Genomic DNA, 19,316 nt, shown 5'->3' with positions numbered 1-19,316 from the left:
GGCAATTACCTTAGAGAAGGGTATTTTCCGAGTCCTCAGGTAATTCAGTGCAAGGCTGTATAGCTTGAGGGTAAGAAATTGTGCTTACTCTAAAGGAGTCGCCAAATGGTGGTCTATTCCAGGATGCGCGAAGCTGTACATACACAAAATATCTTCTGATATTTGCTTTTTTCTTGATATGTTAATATCAGTAAAGCATGCAATAATATATAAAGAAATTGCACTTAAACGTAAAGAAATTATTATTATGTTTATAATAATGAAATGAAATCTGAGTTTAACGTCCCACACGATTATGTCCTTCAAACTAAGAGAAACGATGATTAAAGCAAGTGAATGATAATGAAAAGCTGGTGGAATGAAAGAGTGGAAGGAAATGGGAGTACCCCAAGAAAACCCGTGGGCACGATGTTGTCCACCACAAATGATACTACTACTAGTAGTACCACCACCACCACTAATAATAAAAATAATAATCATACTATTATTATTATTATTATCAGGGCCCGGATCTTGTTGACCTAAAACTTTCTATAATGTGACCTATAAAATGACACTAAAATTCCTGTAAAATGACCCTAAATTTCTCAAAAATTGACCTTAAAACTTGTGCTTTTTTTAAAACGATATATATAATTGGATTTTAATTAACGTTTCTCACTCATATTCAAGTTTTGTTTCAGTTAGTGGCAGACCGTTTAACAGTCTATTGTAAGACATTGTACGTACTGAAAACGTTAATTCACTCCCGAATTGAAACTAGGAAGCAAACTTGAAGAATAGATGTTTGCAAGTGTAGACTGTATTCATGAGAATAATAGATAAAAACCCTGTTTAAAATCTGTGTACGCCTTTCAATCTATATTTAGTTATTCACGTGATCACATCTTTTGTGATCAACAACCCAAAACTATCTGTTTGGCCACCTACCAACTCCCACCTTTCGTTAACCAGCTTAGTTTTCCTTAGCTTGTTATGAATGCAGTTTTTCCATCCAATAGTCAGGAAACAAGAAATGAGATCATTTGACTTCGTGTTTTTTACATTTATAAACTATTCATTTTGAAATTTCCTTATGCAGAAGAAAAAGAGTAAAAAGGCTATAAGTGACATAAAAGTTACCTTAAAATATTAAAAAATGACCTGAAACTTCAAAACGGCAAAAAGTTACCAAAAGTTGACCCTAAAAAAATATATTTTTAAAACCTAGAGTTGATAGATAAAATTTTTATTTGAAGTTGCCTTGTCCTAAGCGTAACAGAAGATAGTTGACTTGTCACCAAGATCCGGGCCCTGATTATTATTATAGTTTTGACACCAATATAATTAAATTATTTTAGTTTAAAAGATAGTTACTTGCTGTCGAGTTCATCATTCTTTATCAGCATCTTGGCTAGTTGAATTGTGAACCCGACAGATTGACATGGAATCCGAACTACATGAATTTTCACCGACAGTCAAAGCTGGGAACTCGTGCAAAAGGTATGAATGCTAGCCTTATAGCTACGGAAAAGTTTGCATTTTAAGAAGATTTATTTATTTGTTTGTGTACTGGGGATCAGAAATTTATATTGTAGGCTAAGTTTGTACAATTGTTATAGATTATATCATACATAAAAATCTTAGATAAACTTGTTCTATATAGTATAATAATTAATTATGAATTCTTGAGTCCTGTCAGCCTATTCCTTTGAAGACCATGTCATTTTAGTCTTCTTATTACTGTGTTATGTAGCAAATAGAATTTTCACTTCTACTTTATCAGCTTTTATATTAACATTTCTTCAAGTGTCCCTTCTTCTAACATTTTAATATACACTGTGCGTTGTTCAATGTCTCGATGTCTTATCGTTTATTGTCCCCCTTGAAATTGTTTATTGAGATTTGGCTTAGCTATTTATTCATTCAGCTAAATGGATTAAAACACACGACACGATTCTCTTTGTTTTTTTTTTTTTACACTTTTCTACTTCTTCCGTATTCAAACGATGAACTACTGTATTTCTTGGAGACGATGAATTACTGTTTTTCTTTAAGACGATGAATAATAATTGCTTCTTTCAAGAGAAGAACTAGTATGTTTCTCTCAGGCGATGAACTGTTGTGTTTTATTCAGGCGATAGATTATTGACTTTCTTTCAGTTGATGAATTATTGTGTTTCTTTCAGACGATAGATTCTACTACTTCCTTCGGATGATGGATTATTGTTTTACTTTTTAATGATAAACTAGCAGCGTTCACCCCGCTTCGCTGCGGTCACCCCGGAACGCAATAAACTTTGTTACTTAGATAATTTTTACTTTTTCGCTTTCAAGTGATATGATAAAAACCATAGAAGATTGCACTAATGTTAACATTATATCGCCTGTCATTTATGTTAACCCGCCCCGCTTCGCTGCGGTCACCCCAACCCGCCCCGCTTCGCTGCGGTCATCCCGGAACGCAATAAACTTTGTTACTTAGATAATTTTTACTTTTTCGCTTTCAAGTGATTTATAGAGCCTGTCAGTTATGTTAACCCGCCGAGTCACAGGGTCATGCGGGTTGCATATAAATACGTTTATTTTTATACCTATGATGAACTAATAACAAAGGATTTGTACGTATGGACACCTGAATGGTCAATTATCTCAAGACACTGCTAATTGAAAATTAAAGTGATATGATAAAAACCATCTAGGGTCCACATCCTAACAACCCCCCAAAAATGAAAGAAATCGGTTCAGCCGTATTACCGTGATGAGCGGACAAAGGATTTTTTGTACGTATTGACACCTGATTGGTCAATTATCTCAAGACACTGGTAATTGAAAATTAAAGTGATATGATAAAAACCATCTAGGGTCCAAATCCTAACAACCCCCCAAAAATGAAAGAAATCGGTTCAGCCGTATTAGCGTGATGAGCGGACAAAGGATTTTGTGCGTTCTCTTTTATATATATAGATTATATTTCTTTCAACAATGAATTATTCTGTTTCTTTCTTAGGGTAAAATATTTTTCTTTTTAAACGATGAATTGTTGTATTTCTGTAGGACGAATTGTAGTTCCTTCAGATTGTGTTCCTTGCAAACGATGAATTAGTGAGTGTCGTTCAGATGATAAAGCTATTGTGTTTCTTTCAGACGATTGAATTATGTTTTTTGTACGATGAATTATTGTGTTTCTTTCGGACGTTGAATTATCCTGTTTCTTAAAGTCGGTGAATTATTACGTTTCTTTCAGATACGGATTACTGTGTTCCTTTCTGTTCATGAACTATTGTGCTACTTTCATACGATAAATTATTGTTTTCCTTTCACACAATAGATTAATGTTTTCTTCTAGTACATTACTTATTTATTAAGTTTCCGTACTGTGTCATTACAAAGTTACACAGTGTCAATTTTCCTATATTTTACTAAACTATTTCATTTCAGTAATATCAAATACAATTAAGCACTCATGAAATAAAGGAAAACAACCTCTAATTCCAATTGTGTTAATTCCATTGTCTATGAACAGACGAAGTTTACTATTTTACTCTCATGTCCGATAAATTTTTACAATTTGCTATATTTAGAGATTCGTAACAAACTAATTTACCTTCCGTGAAGCCAAATAATCCATTCCTCTGGCCACTTGAAATGCCCAACACAAGAGATCTCTCGTACAGATTGGACGAATATCAATGCCTCTGTAGTCTCCTCGGTAATTTGTTCTCCAATCGGGTTGAGTTACACCTTGGCCACTGTTTCCACTCTCCTCTCCTGGAGAGAAACCAACAAGCAATGTAGAGGAAATCTGAAAACCCTCTCCCATAATTTTCTTAACTGAATGGTATGACTAACCTTACAAAGTTAATGTATTTATTGCAGCTAAAATATTTTCGCAAACCTCTGTTCCTTTTATCATCAGTCGCTAGAAATACGGAAAATGGTGAATACACTAAACTCACATAGTTATGGGGCTTTAATTAACATTAAATAATATGTAAATTATGATATATTTACCAACATACTATAAAACTGTCGTCATAGCTATATCTCGAAATCAAAACTAGTAGCTTACCTACTTTTAATCATCACTTCACAGAATATCATTCTGTATACTTTACTACTGAAATAATTTATGTAGATTTTACCACTTTATTGCCCTATGACCAATATTTTTATATTATGTTGGCCAACATATCGTAATTCATATTTTATTTAAATGTTAATTAAGGGCCCATAAAGATTTTAAATCCACAGGCTCGTTTTTGTCTTTTCATCGTTTTTGGTACTTGGAGCGAATAAGGATAAAAGTGGCTACTGCTTTCGAAAACGTCTTTTCGGGAATAAATACATTCGCGCTGTTAGGTTAGTTATATCATTTAGTTAAGTAATGTAAATGTTGTTGTTAAATTTACTAAGCTTTCAGAATTAACTAAACGTAATATGTTTTAATTAAGATCATTTACAGACTGCAATCTAAAATTTAATTGTTCAAATACATAAGTAATTGACCATAATTTGCAAAATGACCAACTTATGAACAAATATTTAAAAAATGATGGAAATAAAATAATTGTAAATAGGTTTGGACTACAGTACGAAAATATGAAGACTAGAGTTGTTCTAGAAACTATTTAGAGAAATTAAAATCAAAAGAATGACCAATCAGAAGACTGCAAACCGCTCAGTCTCACACTCCACAGTTGTCTTCATGGATGCTCTCTTTCCCCGGCGGCTATTGCGTTATATTCCAAAATTTGCAAAATGACCAACTTATGAACAAATATTTAAAAAATGATGGAAATAAAATAATTGTAGGTTTGGACTACAGTACGAATAATATGAAGACTAGAGTTGTTCTAGAAACTATTTAGAGAAATTAAAATCAAAAGAATGACCAATCAGAAGACTGCAAACCGCTCAGTCTCACACTCCACAGTTGTCTTCATGGATGCTCTCTTTCCCCGACGGCTATTGCGTTATATTCCAAAATTTGCAAAATGACCAACTTATGAACAAATATTTAAAAAATGATGGAAATAAAATAATTGTAGGTTTGGACTACAGTACGAATAATATGAAGACTAGAGTTGTTCTAGAAACTATTTAGAGAAATTAAAATCAAAAGAATGACCAATCAGAAGACTGCAAACCGCTCAGTCTCGCACTCCACAGTTGCTTTCATGGATGCTCTCTTTCCCCGACGGCTATTGCGTTATATTCCATTCATATCCGTGCATTAGCGGATCTTTTATGGTGGTGCCAAAAATATCAGAGCTAGATGGAGGAAGAGTAGGGTTGTCTTATCCAATGACAACACATTCACTCTGAGTAATGATTCTGAACTATACTCTTCTGAAGAGAGATAAGAATATGTAATGAATCAGGGAATATTGTCAAACATGATTATTTTCGTATTCTGATGTTCTTGTGTAGGGAGGCACAAGGCTTCATAGACTTCACAATTTTTGAACGAGTACACTCACCGGTCAACACTGTACTCCTTCTCCACGTGCGTATTTTCAGAGATGCAATCAGCCCATACTTCTTTATGAATGATATAATGCGCGGCCATATTGAAAAGTGCAGTTGAGAACTCTTGAAACAATGAGATGTTCGATGAATGAACTCGCTGTCTGTTCCTCAGGCTTGACTCGCATCAACCACATTTGGAATGGTATGGAGAGACGTCTTTGAAAACGTCCTGATGCACCAAAATTCATCCAGTAGTTGTCAACAAATTTGGTGAAAAATTCTAACTCCGTACCACAACAACTCATTACCAATTTAATAAGCAACACCGATTCACATTATAGAGCATGCAACGCTGTTCGTGGTGATTATATAACCTGTTGAGGACCATTTCACTCCTTTTGTAATGTCAGAAACGGGTCACCATGTGTCACAATACTTGCAGTGTAAGTTATCTTCTGTATAAAAGTGCCATTACAAAAGTGTATTTTTGTTGTTGTAATCGCGTATTTCTTCCTGTTGTGTCCTGTATCATATTTTAGCACTACGTTTTATGTATAGGGCAAGTTTCACGAATCTTTGGCTCGAGGGAGTGACACAGCATGGTTTAAATATATGACCAGTGTATAGGTTTATTAGCCATTATTTTCTTTTACACTAAAAGTTTAATTCTTTTTCCCTAATTCTAGGTGGCAATAAGTTATATAATTTCATTCCACTATATTTATAACTAGTTTGTGTTTTGTTCAGTTTGATATAGGCATATCTATCACCTTGTATCGTATGCGTGAACAGTATTCAGAGTAACAGATCTGATACTATTTTCTTTGACATACGTAAGACTGCTTAGTATATAGTTATAAACAGTTGAATATATCCAAATAAAACATTTTCAAAATCTAAAAATAATACTAAGGAATATGAAAAAATAATTCTTACTCTTCTTATAGGTCAAAGAAATCCAGGTAAGTGCTTTGTTTAGCCATGATAACTCCACCCTTCGAAAGATCTTAGCAGAAGACTATTGGAAACAATTGTCTAATTTTATTTAAATTAATACATTTAAACTATATTTTTGTAATCAAACACGAACAAGTTTATCTTGTATCAGGAAGTAGTTGAATTTCAATCTGACAGTTTCTGTGTGCGCTAACACCTTCGTCAGTAACTTTTAAACGTTGCTAAACCAGATGGATACGGAACTCCCCAGACAATCCACTTTAGCAATATAATAATAAAACTGTATGATTGAAGTTTAAATATACCATGGCATACGGTAAGACTTTTCATATTTGAGTTATTGATTATGTGTTCTATAACATCACGATGCAGTTGAAGCTTCAGTATGATAGCTTTAGTGCGTGCTAATACCTTCGTCGATAACTTCTAAATGTTGCTTAACCGGATGCATAAAGACCTTCACAAATGATCCAGTTTACCAACATTTAGAAGTCATCGACGAAGATTTTAAAGCACACTGAAACTATCTGACTGAAGTTCTACTACTTCGTATACAAAGTAAGATACTCATATTGGAATTACTCAGTATATATCAGCAATTATATTTCTGAAACATTTGTAGAGACGAAGCTAAGCTGGAATTTACCTGACCGTGACAATGAGACAACGCTCATGTCTGTGTTGACAGACTCTACTGCTCCTCTTCCGGAATTCGCGTTTGCTCTGTACTCCACGATGGGTTCTGCACTTCTTTCGCTGGATGAGCCACTGGAGAAGCTAACGGCCGTATAGTTTACCCTGATAATCAATCAATCAAGTAAAGCTCCAAGTTAGTAAAGGCTTAGACAATCCGTCCCCAGGCAAAAGCATTCATTGTTTCCATACAAAAACAAGCATTTAAAAATAAGATATTTCAGTTATTAAAGAGGTATCTGATTAATTTTGTTTACTCATTAACAGAGTACAGATTTGCAAAATAACTTAGCAGGGCAAGTGCAACAACCAATTTTGATGTAATGTAAATTTAACATTTTATTTTGCATAAATATGTTTTAGCTATTTCATTTAAGATGAAAAATTAAACTGAGAAAACACATCAAACACGTTTATGTAATTTAAAGTCCCGCCTAAACGAGGTTTCTCAAAGTTCAGATCTAGTTGAATCATCTTCTCACTCGCAAAAACTGCACACATGTTCTCGAGATAAAATTTATAGAAGCATTCGAAATAAGCCCTAGGTGTCATCTATTTGAAATGTTGATGTAAGTTCTAACTGAGGTTTACAAAGCGCAGTCAATTAAAGTTATAACTTCGCTCATATTCGAGGCATTGTTACTAAGTACACGGCCACTTCTTGTGATAAGTTATTTATTTATTTATTTATTTGTTTGTTTATTTATTTATTTATACATATTTCTGGGCACTAAGCGGTATCTATAGCCTTGAACCCTTCACGTATGATGAATGGTTTCCTCGGCTTTCATATTATCCGGGAAAGTGAGGAAGAAAGGAAGCAGCCTGGGACTTGTATATTATGTACCAATTCGACATTTGTCTAGTATGAATGAGGGACACCCACGAAAAACTTTACTCGGGATCTCTAGCCTGAGAAAAACTGTTATACTTTTTCGATCCAGCGTTGCGGGTTTCATCAGATAATTTCGTTAAACTATGTTTTTCATCCTCGTACGGGTAGATTCAGTTTTATGAATGCATTCTTTTAAATCTGAATAGTGAATACTATTCATTCAAGCTTCGGAACGGCAAACAACTGAATATAAAATCTGACCAAATATTTATATTGATAATCTGTTTGAAAATATATAATTGTCTTCATCAGATATATTAGGAAGGTACAATCTGAGGCTACCGCTTAATAATCTAAGAAATGAGGAAGGGTCGCTTCTAATAACCAATAAAATTCTTCCTTTAAGTTTTCACCGTTGTAAATTTTTAGAAGTGGATAAGAAGAGAGGAGAGAAAGGAAAAGAAATAAGGAAAAGAAAGAAAAATAGGAGAGAGAGGTTATTGAATTGGACTATGAAAGGCAATTAAAATAGTTTTTATCAAAGAAAATAAAAGTGAAAAAATTAAATTAAAAAGGAACAATCATTACCTTTGTAACTCTTCTTCTGTTTCTTTTGGTTTGGCGTTAATAGCTTCGGCTCTTTCCAGTATTTCACTACCAATGTTAGGATTAATTTTTCCAGTTTCTGGGTCCACTTGATTGATAAATTCGTCCCGATGTCGAAGGAGGTAATTCTGAAGATTTCCAAAGCGACAGAATTCCACAATTACCCACAGCTCTCCTACAAAATAACACAATTAGAACGTATTCTGAGATTTCTTTTTCAGCTAATGATACTCATTCATAAATAAGTAAAGGTTGACCGCTTCTCCTTTACAACTTTTGAGATAGGCTACGAAGGATTAAGGACTGTGTATGTGTGAAGGAAAGGCTTCCCACATTCTTGACTTCGGCACTCTGTTCGTTCGTTTGTTTATTTGTTGAAATTCAGTGTCCCGTTTCAAGACTGAGGGTATATAAGCAGTGGACTTATAGTTTAATGTGGAATGCCAATTACTGTAATGTGTTAAAATGCTCTCTTACTGAAAAACGAACACAGAACTCTGTACACCAAACGCGCACTCCTTCTAACCATTAAGCCAGTGAGGAGGGTTTCTGCAGTAACGGAGGTTTGATAGCATCATGCAGAAGCCACTTTAAGCCAATAAGCATTTCCACTTAAACAGTTGCTTATTTTAATAGGCTGAGTGAAACTCTTTGATGCATTAGAACGACGCGGAATGAGAAAAATGCTTCGACACCATCTGGGATTATGTAGGGTGTTAAGACACAGAAAGTAACCGGTTAGAAACATACAAGGTACTAGTGCTGCTCTTTTGTATCCTTTACGGACTTGTTCAAAAACTCATAGGCAGTTGAACAGACGTCTTACCAACTACGATACCGATGATCTGCTTCTATAATACGCCAAAAAATAATAATATACTTCACTCAACTAATAGAATATACCTCAATGCAAATATCAACTACGTATACTATAATTGTAAATTTGAAGCGAAGCGATCGACTTTTATTGATCATTTGAATTTTCCGGTGATTACTCCTCAAGGGTACGACCAATCGGGACATACGACCCCTAATGACACTTAGCGAGCGCTCTCGAAACATCATGTCAAATTTGGTGAACAATGGTTCAGGCATCTCGGAAATATAGTTTCTCGGTGATTATTTCACAATGGCATGTCCAGATAGGGATATGTGACCGCTTATGATACTAATCGCGCGCCCTCAAGTCACCACCTTAAAGTTAGTGAATAATGGTTCAGGCATCTCGGAGGAGTATTCGATCAAACGAATGCTTAAGTGGATTAAAGAGGGACTTCGATTTGAAAAATTGTTTTCGCAGAACAAAATGAAAAGGGCTTTACCCTATTTCTAATGATGAAAATTCTGTTTTTATTGTTGACAACGAGAATTCACGCTGCAAATGGTTTTGCTTTCTTAGTGTTTGTGCATTCCGTTTTTTGGTAATTACTCTTCAATGGTATATCTAATATTGATATACGCCCTCTTACGATACCCAGCGCATGCTCTCAATTCACCATCTTAAAATTGGTGGAAAACGGTTCATTCATCTTGGAGGAGTATCCAGGTAACCGAACACCCAAGTCGAGAAGAGAGCAACTTCTCTCCAAAAGGGGACATTGTCTGAATACTCTTCAATACCACCACATTAACACTGTTGCCAACCGAACGAAAAGTAGAAAAGAAAGTACAGGGAATTGAAAAATTGTCGTTTTCCAAAGTACTTTATTTGGAAAAAGTGTTTAGATAAGTATCACATTCAAATACTTGAAAGTTTTCAATAGATATAAACACCGTAAAGTCGTTTACACCAATTTGATAGCTCAAACCGTTTCGGAGATATGAAAAAAATATATTGCTTAAAATGCTGTATTTGTGGATCCATTTCAAACCAAGTTTTGATTTACTTTGCTTTCATAACACTACAATAACACTTTTAGTAGGTGTACTTACAACTAGTTCTCGGTATTATATAATTTCAAGCAGTGTCGCAAACTTAACCCGTACTTACCACATCTCCAGGCTGGTTTGAGATATAAAATTGCTCTAAACAACTTTATAACTTTCACATCTATTAAAAGCAATCTATGTAGTTGAGTGACGTACTTATCTAAGTAGTTCTTCGAAACAAAAACTTTAAGAAAGTTAATTTTTCAATCCCCAGTATCTTTGTTTTTGTTCATTCGAAATTCGTATTATCATTATCATATTATTAGCCACTAAAGTAGTTTGGAAGTGCACTGCCCCGTTTGTCTGACTTTCGTTATTACTGCTACAGAGGCAACCAAAATTTAGATGTTTGTGATTTAGATGAATAGATTTCCAATAGTGAATAAGAAATGTAATATCGTAAGTTTTCGATTAATATGAAGATTTGAAATATGTAATAACCCGTAGTAGTAGTACTTGAGAGAATATAAGTGTATGTTGGCTTGGCAACACTGGTAATCTGGTGGTATAACAGAGTATATCGGATAATGTCCTCTTGCGTTATATGCACGGTACAAAACTTTAAGCTTTTAGTCTGTTAGTTTAATAGTTACAAGAGCGTATATACACAGAGTTGGCCATTTTATCTTCATACGCAATTTTAACCTCCGAACTAATTCATTAGAGAAAAAGCTGAGTAACTATCGAGAGAAGAACATTATTTGATATGATCTACAATACCGCCAGACAATACCATAATATGATAAACTTGTATATTTCTTAAAGATACTATTACATACCAGGACAGTCATAAAGTTCCTGGAATGTTGTAGTTTCGGAATATATATAATCACAAAGAATTTTGTTGTCCACCTAGGTAATTATGAACTTGACAAATGTGAACAAGTCATAATAGGCAATGTACGAGACGTGAAGTTGACGGAGGAGTGTGTGGTAATTACTTGGCGCAATGCCGCAGCTCAAACAACGCTTAAACCCCAAGCACATAAACAAATTGGAGAAATTGCTTTCGAGACTTTGGTAGGCTTAAAAACAGTTTAAGGTAACAAAGCTTTAATGAAAAATAGGCCTCAAAGATACCCCTTTCTCTACCGTAGAAGGCATCAAAACGAAACGTGACGGCTAAACTTCGGAAGATACCAAAAGAGGACATTCGATGATGGTTTCAGCAATGGCAGAAGCAATGCACTACAACAGTACGTTGTATATTTATATATTGTTACTACTTGTAACGATCATTGGGTCGTAAAGTATTTTTATATATGTACTACACTGGTTATGTCGAAGAAGAAAAAGAAAATATATGTTAATTCTAATTGTAATATCGACGTGAAAAAGATATTCATATATTTGTAAAGCTTTTTTTAAATAATAGGATTGTGAATAGGAGGTTGTCAGGACAACCATAAATAAATAGAGCTATTCAGATTTAGAGAATGGACATATTGAAAAAAAAAGTTTGTAAACGTGATGTATACTTCTCAGTTTTGATTATTAAATTATGTATAAAAACAGATATATATATATATAAAGGCATTTTAATGGCTCAATAATTTATAAGAACCAATGATTCGTTGTATATGGTGCCGTAACCCGGGAACGTGAATAGTTGTATTGTTTTGGAAGTACAGTAAAAAGCGATCAATATTGAGCCAAATAATAATTATACAATTTTGAGAAGTGGCCGAATTATATATAGAAACATCATGAGTGTTACAAATAATGGAACGATTGTCACTAATGTAGTGAATTCTTCAGATACCATGTTGGAAATGTTAAGAGAAATGTCACGACAAATTACGGACTACCAAGCTGAACAGTTTGCAAAGGTGAATCAACAATTGGAAAAACTGGTTCAAAAGGTGATCCAACAAGCTCAACATTTTGATCAAAAATTAGAACAATTGCAGCGATGTAATGACGGTAAATGGGACCAAATACAGGAACAATTAAATCAGGTGAACCAACAAATTGCTGCCAAAATCGGACATTATGATGAAGATATGGAAAAAATAGTACAGAGATGCACCTAAGTCCAGAATTCTGTAGATATTATAGAATCTGGGGTAAATGAGCATGCAAATCAAATTAAGCAGTTACAGGATGAAGTGAACTCCATTAAAGAAAAGTGTATCCATGAAGGTGCAGTGCAAGATGGTAGGCACACGAATGCTGTACACCCCACATCTATCGGTTGGGAATCTACACGTCATCCCAGAATAATTCTTGAAGATAATCAATCCTCGAGCTGTAATGAAGATAATACATAAGGAGAAAGAAGAATAATGAGGCGATCATCCCATCAAAAGCGGAACCACCACAGGTATATAAAGGTTAATACAGGTAAATCATTAAGGTTTAGTGAAGTGAAATCACTTACAAAATTTAGTGGTATACCGGAAGACATACCAGCGAGGGAATTTCTCGAAAATTTCGAGGACGAGTGAGAACTAATGGGCGTAGATGAATCTCAATACTTAAAACTACTACCCCATATATTATTGCCACCGTGTCTAACTTGGTTCAAGGCCATTAGGAATAATCTCCGTACTTATGCCGACTTTAAAAAACGCATTGCTAGCTAACTATGAAAACGATTTTATGATAGTAAATAGAGATGCATTGCTAAGAACGAAACCCTTCAATTCCAAGTTCAATAGAAGTATTACCGAATTTTTAGTTTCTACGTTTAACGAGTTAAGAGAGTTAAATCCGGGTCATCCAGAATCACGAATCATTGCTTCTATCCGGATTTTATTACCTTTTAGATTACAACAGCTATTACTGTATGCGCAATGTATTAATTTCAACCATCTGATCATGCTCGTCCAAAATTATGAAAGTCAATTTGTAATACAAAATAGTAATAGAGGACAGGACAAAAGTCAAGGACCAAGACAATTCTGGTCGTAATCATATACCATATGCTCCAGTTCGCAACTTAAGTATACAACCAGAAAATACTTTCAATTCCTATTGTTTTAATAGCAGAAGAAACCCTCACAATGCTACTGGTAATCAGAAGCAACCAAATCATAGAAACGGAAACAAGAATTTTAGAAATAATAATCGGAATTTCAACAGGATTAACGATCATCGCATATTCACACAAAATCAATTTACAGATGCCAGAAATTACATTGATAGGAGATTTACAGATGGCAGTAATTACACACATAGAAATTTGAATGCTGTAACAATGCATAATCGCCAAGAAAGTACATAAGAATGTGGAATACAGTGTAATTTAACCGAAATTATAAATCAAAGTAATTTAAACTAGGCTGTGCTGATGTGGAAGGGGTTGAACCCATGTCACCGTTAGATACTTCCAATTATTTTTTCTGATTATGAAACTGATTTAAAAACCTTAGATACAAATGCCGCTTATAAATATCTACCAATTGTTAATTGTTTTTGGAGATTTGACGATGATATGGAAGTAAATGTAGATACCACTGAAAAAGATTTTGTCTTTTTAAAAACTTTTTGCACGGCGAGAGTCAATATAAAAGTCAATGATATTCCTATTTATGCTTTAATCAATACCGGAGCTACCGTATCCCTATTATCATATGCTTTTTGGCGTGAAATTACTGAGAATTATTCAAACCCTAGATTACAAAAGTAGACAATTTGATATTGGTTGATTATACAGGCAAACATAAAAAAGAGTACTAGGTAAAACACAAGTAGAAATTGGGATGCAAAATTATAAAGTCACAATTCCGATTTTGGTTATCAGCGAATTGAATGAGTAGGTACTAATTCATTAGACTTTTTAACACAATTACGTACCGTTTTGGATTTCGGAAACGAAACATTTACAATACGCACATTAGATGAGTTAGTAGTTCAAAAGTTAATTCCTGCTACGGATAGTATTGCATCTCAATGCCAGCCCTTTATAAATATTGTTTTGGATAATAATGCTAATGAATTGAAGGAAAGTAATGATAGTAAAACGGTAAAAGAATCGTCTACGACAGAAAAAAGAGATCTTTCCATTTATAAATGTGTAGATAATATACTAAATTCTTTGGATTTTGTAGATAACAAAGTGGTTTCATTATTTAAAGATATAATCTATAAACATAAGAGAGTGTTTTCACGTAAACCAGGTTGTTGTAAGGATTTTGTATATACTATTGAAGTGGATACTAAAGATCCCATTGTGACGAAACCATATATTATCCCATATCGATTTAGAGAAAATGTGCGTAAACAGATATTAGAGATGTTAGAGCAAGGAATAATAAGACCTTCTCAAAGTATACATCTAAGCCCGTTGTACGTAGTACCAAAGAAAGACGGAAAACTGAAAATAGTGATAGATCTCAGAAAATTAAACTCAAATGTCAAGTTACAACAAGTAAGATATCCTCTTGTAAATAAAATCCTCAGTTCATTACAGGGTAACACTGTGTTTGCAAATTTAGATCTGGTCATGGCATATATCCAAATTATGTTGGATGAAAATTCGAAACCTTTTGCCGCATTTTTGTTTGAAGGTCAGTTATATGAATATAATCGTGTGGTGTTTGGATTGATAAATGGCAGTGCAGCATTGGTATCTTGTTAGAATCAAGTACTAAGGCAAGATTTACGTAGTAATGTCGTATATTATGCCGATAATATTTTGATTATGGGAAAAACACCAGAAGATTATTTGAAAAATTTGGATCTAGTTCTTGAGCGATTAGAAAATTTTGGCTTAACAGTAAATATTAAAAAATCTAAATTCTTTCAAAAGTCCATCGAATTCTTGGGGTACTCAATCGACGCAAGTGGAATGTGCTGTAGTGGTTACAAAGTACAAGCAATTAGAGATTTGCCAGTTCCCACTAACTTAAAGGAAACTCGGCAAATATTAGGTCTTTTTAATTGGTTCAGGAGATCAATTCCAAAATTCGCTGAACCTTTATTTTCGATAACAAAGAAAGGAGTACCATGCCATTGGGGAGATGCTCAAGAGCAAAGTTTTCAACGTTTGAAAACATGTATTATGAAAAACATTCGTTTAAATCATCCTGAATATAATCGTCCTTTTTTGTTCAATGGGATGGTGCGCTTACAGCAATTTCAGGGATACTATGTAACCTGGGATTTCTACAAATGAACCTTCCGTAATATATTGTGTCAGTCGAACTTTGAAAAATGCAGAAAAGGGGTATACTATTACGGAAATTGAACTACTTGCGGAACGTTTTTCGTTACAAAAATTCGCTCCCTATCTCAGTGGATTCATTTTACTGTCATCACGGATCACGCTTCATTATGTCATTTAAAGAAAATACAAGGATATAATAGTCTTTTATTAAGGTGGTCGTTAGAATTGCAATCTTTCGATTTTGAAGTCAAACATATAAAAGTAGTTGAGAACGTTCCAGTGGATACATTATCTAGACTGTTTCCTAGTGAAAATCATCATGTGTTATCGATAAATGTTTTCAAAATTTTACAGGAAGAAATTGCCAATATTTCTGTGGACGAATTTGCAAAAATTCCAAAGAGAATATGAGCCCTATGCCAAAATCATTCAACATTTGACGTCATCTGCAGATAAATGCGACTGTCCTCGTTCCTGGAACACCCTGTATCAAATGTCGAATAATATTTTGATAATTAAGGACTTCAAATATGAACATAGGACCAAAATTTGTGTTCCACCACAATTGGTTCCATGTATATTGAAAGCTTATCATGATGACTTGGGACATTTTGGATATTTAAAAGTGTATTCCCTAATTAACAAATCCTTTTACTGGAAATCGTTTAGATCCCAAATCAAAAATTATATTAATGATTGTGAAGAATGTATGAAAATCAAGCATAATTATCGATCTCTATATATAAACCTATGTTGTCCATAATACCTGAACGTCCACATTCGTTCATTTCTATAGATTTGTATGGACCACTTCCTAGAGCTTCTACTGGTGAAACTTTTCTGCTTATCATAAGACGTTTTTACAAAATATATAGTTGCCTATCCTCTGCGTAGAGCTACTTCATCAGCAATAGTTAACCGTATATTGAACGTTTACATCCCACATTGTGGTCCTGTCGAACATTTATTATGTGATAATGGAGGACAATTCCGTAGTGATATATTCATGCGTGCTATGAATAATGCAGGCATTAAAATACATTTCGTAACGCCGTATCATCCCAGCAGTTCAGTTGTTGAAAATATCCATCGAAATCTTGGAATGTTATTCCGACATTTTTGTCGTGATAAATATAGTGATTGGGTCAAATATGTAACTGAAATTACATACTTTCTAAATTATTCGGTGTCTGATACGTTAGGAGTTGCACCTGCCAATATTCATAATGTGACAGATTATGTTGCACCAATTGAACAACATTTTGGAGTTGAAATGAATGGAAACAATGAAACTGATTATTCACACTTTGTGAGTATGATTCATTTTCCCGGAATGCAGAAATTCAAGTCACGAAACTTGAAAGTTGAAGAACAGCAATTTGGTAAAATTAAAATTATGCCTAATGATCTGATATTCGTAAGACTACATCCCCAGAGTGATGCCTCATTGAAAAGGATATATAAATTTTGCGATTTGTTTCCTGGACCTTATTTATGTACGAAACAAATTAATCCTAAAGTATTTGAAGTTATGGATATAAGAACTGGGAAAATTTTTGGATTACGAAATATTAATGAAATTAAGTTATGGCAGCCTACCGAAAACACTAGAAAACGGTGGATGGATTTAGTCAAAACTTTAGTTCCTCCTGAAGTTATGATGAAAGCTAATGTAAAGAAAACTTAACAGAGGGAACTTAGTTTTCAAATAGGATGAAAACGAAGTATTCTGTGAATATGTAAGTTTGTTTAAAGTATTTTATTTTATGTTATTTAATCTTTGAGTTCATGTCTGTCTATATGTCTTAATAGTATGTGTTTTCTTTAGTATTCGTATTTTCATGATGTTAATAAGAAGTTAATTATTAAGTTATCTTCTGATTATTATCATATTTCAATCTTAATCTATATTTTGTTTAACTATATCCTCTACTCAATCATTTTTCGTTAGACGAACAACTATATGAATAGCGCATACTTCTTTTTCAAAACCTTCTTCATGTTGCCTAAACAAATAATTAATAATTTGTAACAAGTATTTAAGGGACCCGAAAAAGGACTTAAATAACTAGCAAATCAAATTTCGGATGTGCTTTATCGTTGTTGAAACGTATAAATAAATGAAGATGATGGTAAAGTTTAAAATAAATATGATATTTAATATGATAACAATATTGTTATAAAATTATATATTATATATATGTATAATTATATGAATTGTAATTTTCAAGTATACGAGGTGTATTCGAAAATTCGAATGATTGATATGTAAAAGTAAACGATCCAAAATTCTTTTTCTTTTTATTTGAATAAATGAATAAAAAGAAAAATCTGATGGGCGCCATAATATACAACAGTACGTTGTGTATTTATATATTGTTACTACTTGTAACGATCATTGGGTCGTAAAGTATTTTTATATATGTACTAGACTGGTTATGTCGAAGAAGAAAAAGAAAATATATGTTAATTCTAATTGTAATATCGACGTGAAAAAGATATTCATATATTTGTATAGTTCTTTTTAAATAATAGGATTGTGAATAGGAGGTTGTCAGGACAACTATAAATAAATAGAGCTATTCAAATTTAGAGAGTGGACATATTGAAAAATAAGTTTGTAAACGTGATGTATACTTCTCAGTTTTGATTATTAAATTATGTATAAAAACAGATATATAAAGGCATTTTAATGGCTCAACAATTTATAAGAACAAGTGATTCGTTGTAGCAGCAAGTATATGTGTTCCGAAGATTCTATTTTGTAGGTGATTAAGAAAATGTGGCAACAATACTTTGGGAACTTCTTGACTGCCCTGGTATTTCAAATCTACATATAAACGAAAACTGACAATTAAACATTTATTATTCAATGCTTTAAATGACAAGGAACGGACATGAACCTATCATCCGGACAACAATCAAACCTAGTCCATTTGATAAACATAACAAAGATATGTTCATGCACAAAAAATAGGTGCCATGGACAAAGGAGTAAGTCCCTGGGGTCCATTAACCTTGTTAGTATAAAGAAAAATCGTAGACTCGCATTGAAATAGTTATTGCATCAACATTGTTCATTGGAAAGTCATGGTTTATAGTTCTTTCTCTACAGCATGAAACAAGCTTTCCAGAGGTACTATGTATTGGGGCCCATAATGTACATGAACAGGAAAATTGGGAGGAAGTCGGGAAAATTCCCTCCAGAAATCCCTCCCGTCAACTTTGAATTCCTCTAGAGTGGCCCCGGGTAAAAGCACAAAACCCAAAGTATCTCGAAAAATACCATAGGGGAAAAGAAATGTTTGTACGGAGTTTTGTATTGATAGACGAAATAAATATGAGGGAATAGCTTGAATACCAATACGCGCGGATATACTCATCACTGTGATTCAAGGGTAATGGTGGGACAGAGATCCCTCGCCTCTGAAGGAATCCTGAACCAAATTTGATTCTTGTTTGTGTGTAGTCTCATGGTTTACTTACAGTTAGACTACAAGTTGAAACATTGAATTGGAATTGGACCTGATAAAAGAAAGGTATAGTGTAACTTGATTATATGAATAAAGTAACATGTATCTAAAAATGTGAATCAAACTAGGGGTTCCCTAATCATGTTACCGGGACTAGAAAAGAATCGTTAGTGAGCCGAACCATAAACCATTTGACTTTACCGAATGTGAATCGAATTTGGACTTATGTCCAAACCTAGCTACATAAGTGGTCGATTCTCTT

At 33.7% G+C, this 19,316-nt stretch overlaps 1 protein-coding gene across 1 annotated transcript in view; it reads right to left on the bottom strand.

Moving 5' to 3' along the window:
* Positions 1-19,316, bottom strand: part of LOC145670103 (vascular endothelial growth factor receptor 2-like) — a 135,460-nt gene that overhangs the window by 22,461 nt on the left and 93,683 nt on the right. Inside the window, exons 5-7 of the mRNA XM_081738472.1 lie at positions 8,525-8,717; positions 7,055-7,206; positions 3,587-3,750 (exon numbers count right to left, since the gene is read on the bottom strand). Of these exons, the coding sequence (XP_081594598.1) occupies positions 3,587-3,750; positions 7,055-7,206; positions 8,525-8,717 (509 nt within the window). The remainder of the gene's footprint in view (positions 1-3,586; positions 3,751-7,054; positions 7,207-8,524; positions 8,718-19,316) is intronic.

The sequence above is a fragment of the Thermobia domestica genome, chromosome 14 (assembly GCF_964235325.1).
Source record: "Thermobia domestica chromosome 14, izTheDome1.hap1.1, whole genome shotgun sequence".
NCBI lineage: Eukaryota > Metazoa > Arthropoda > Insecta > Zygentoma > Lepismatidae > Thermobia > Thermobia domestica.
Note: the sequence above shows the minus strand (reverse complement) of the source record. Positions and strands in the feature narration are given on the sequence as shown.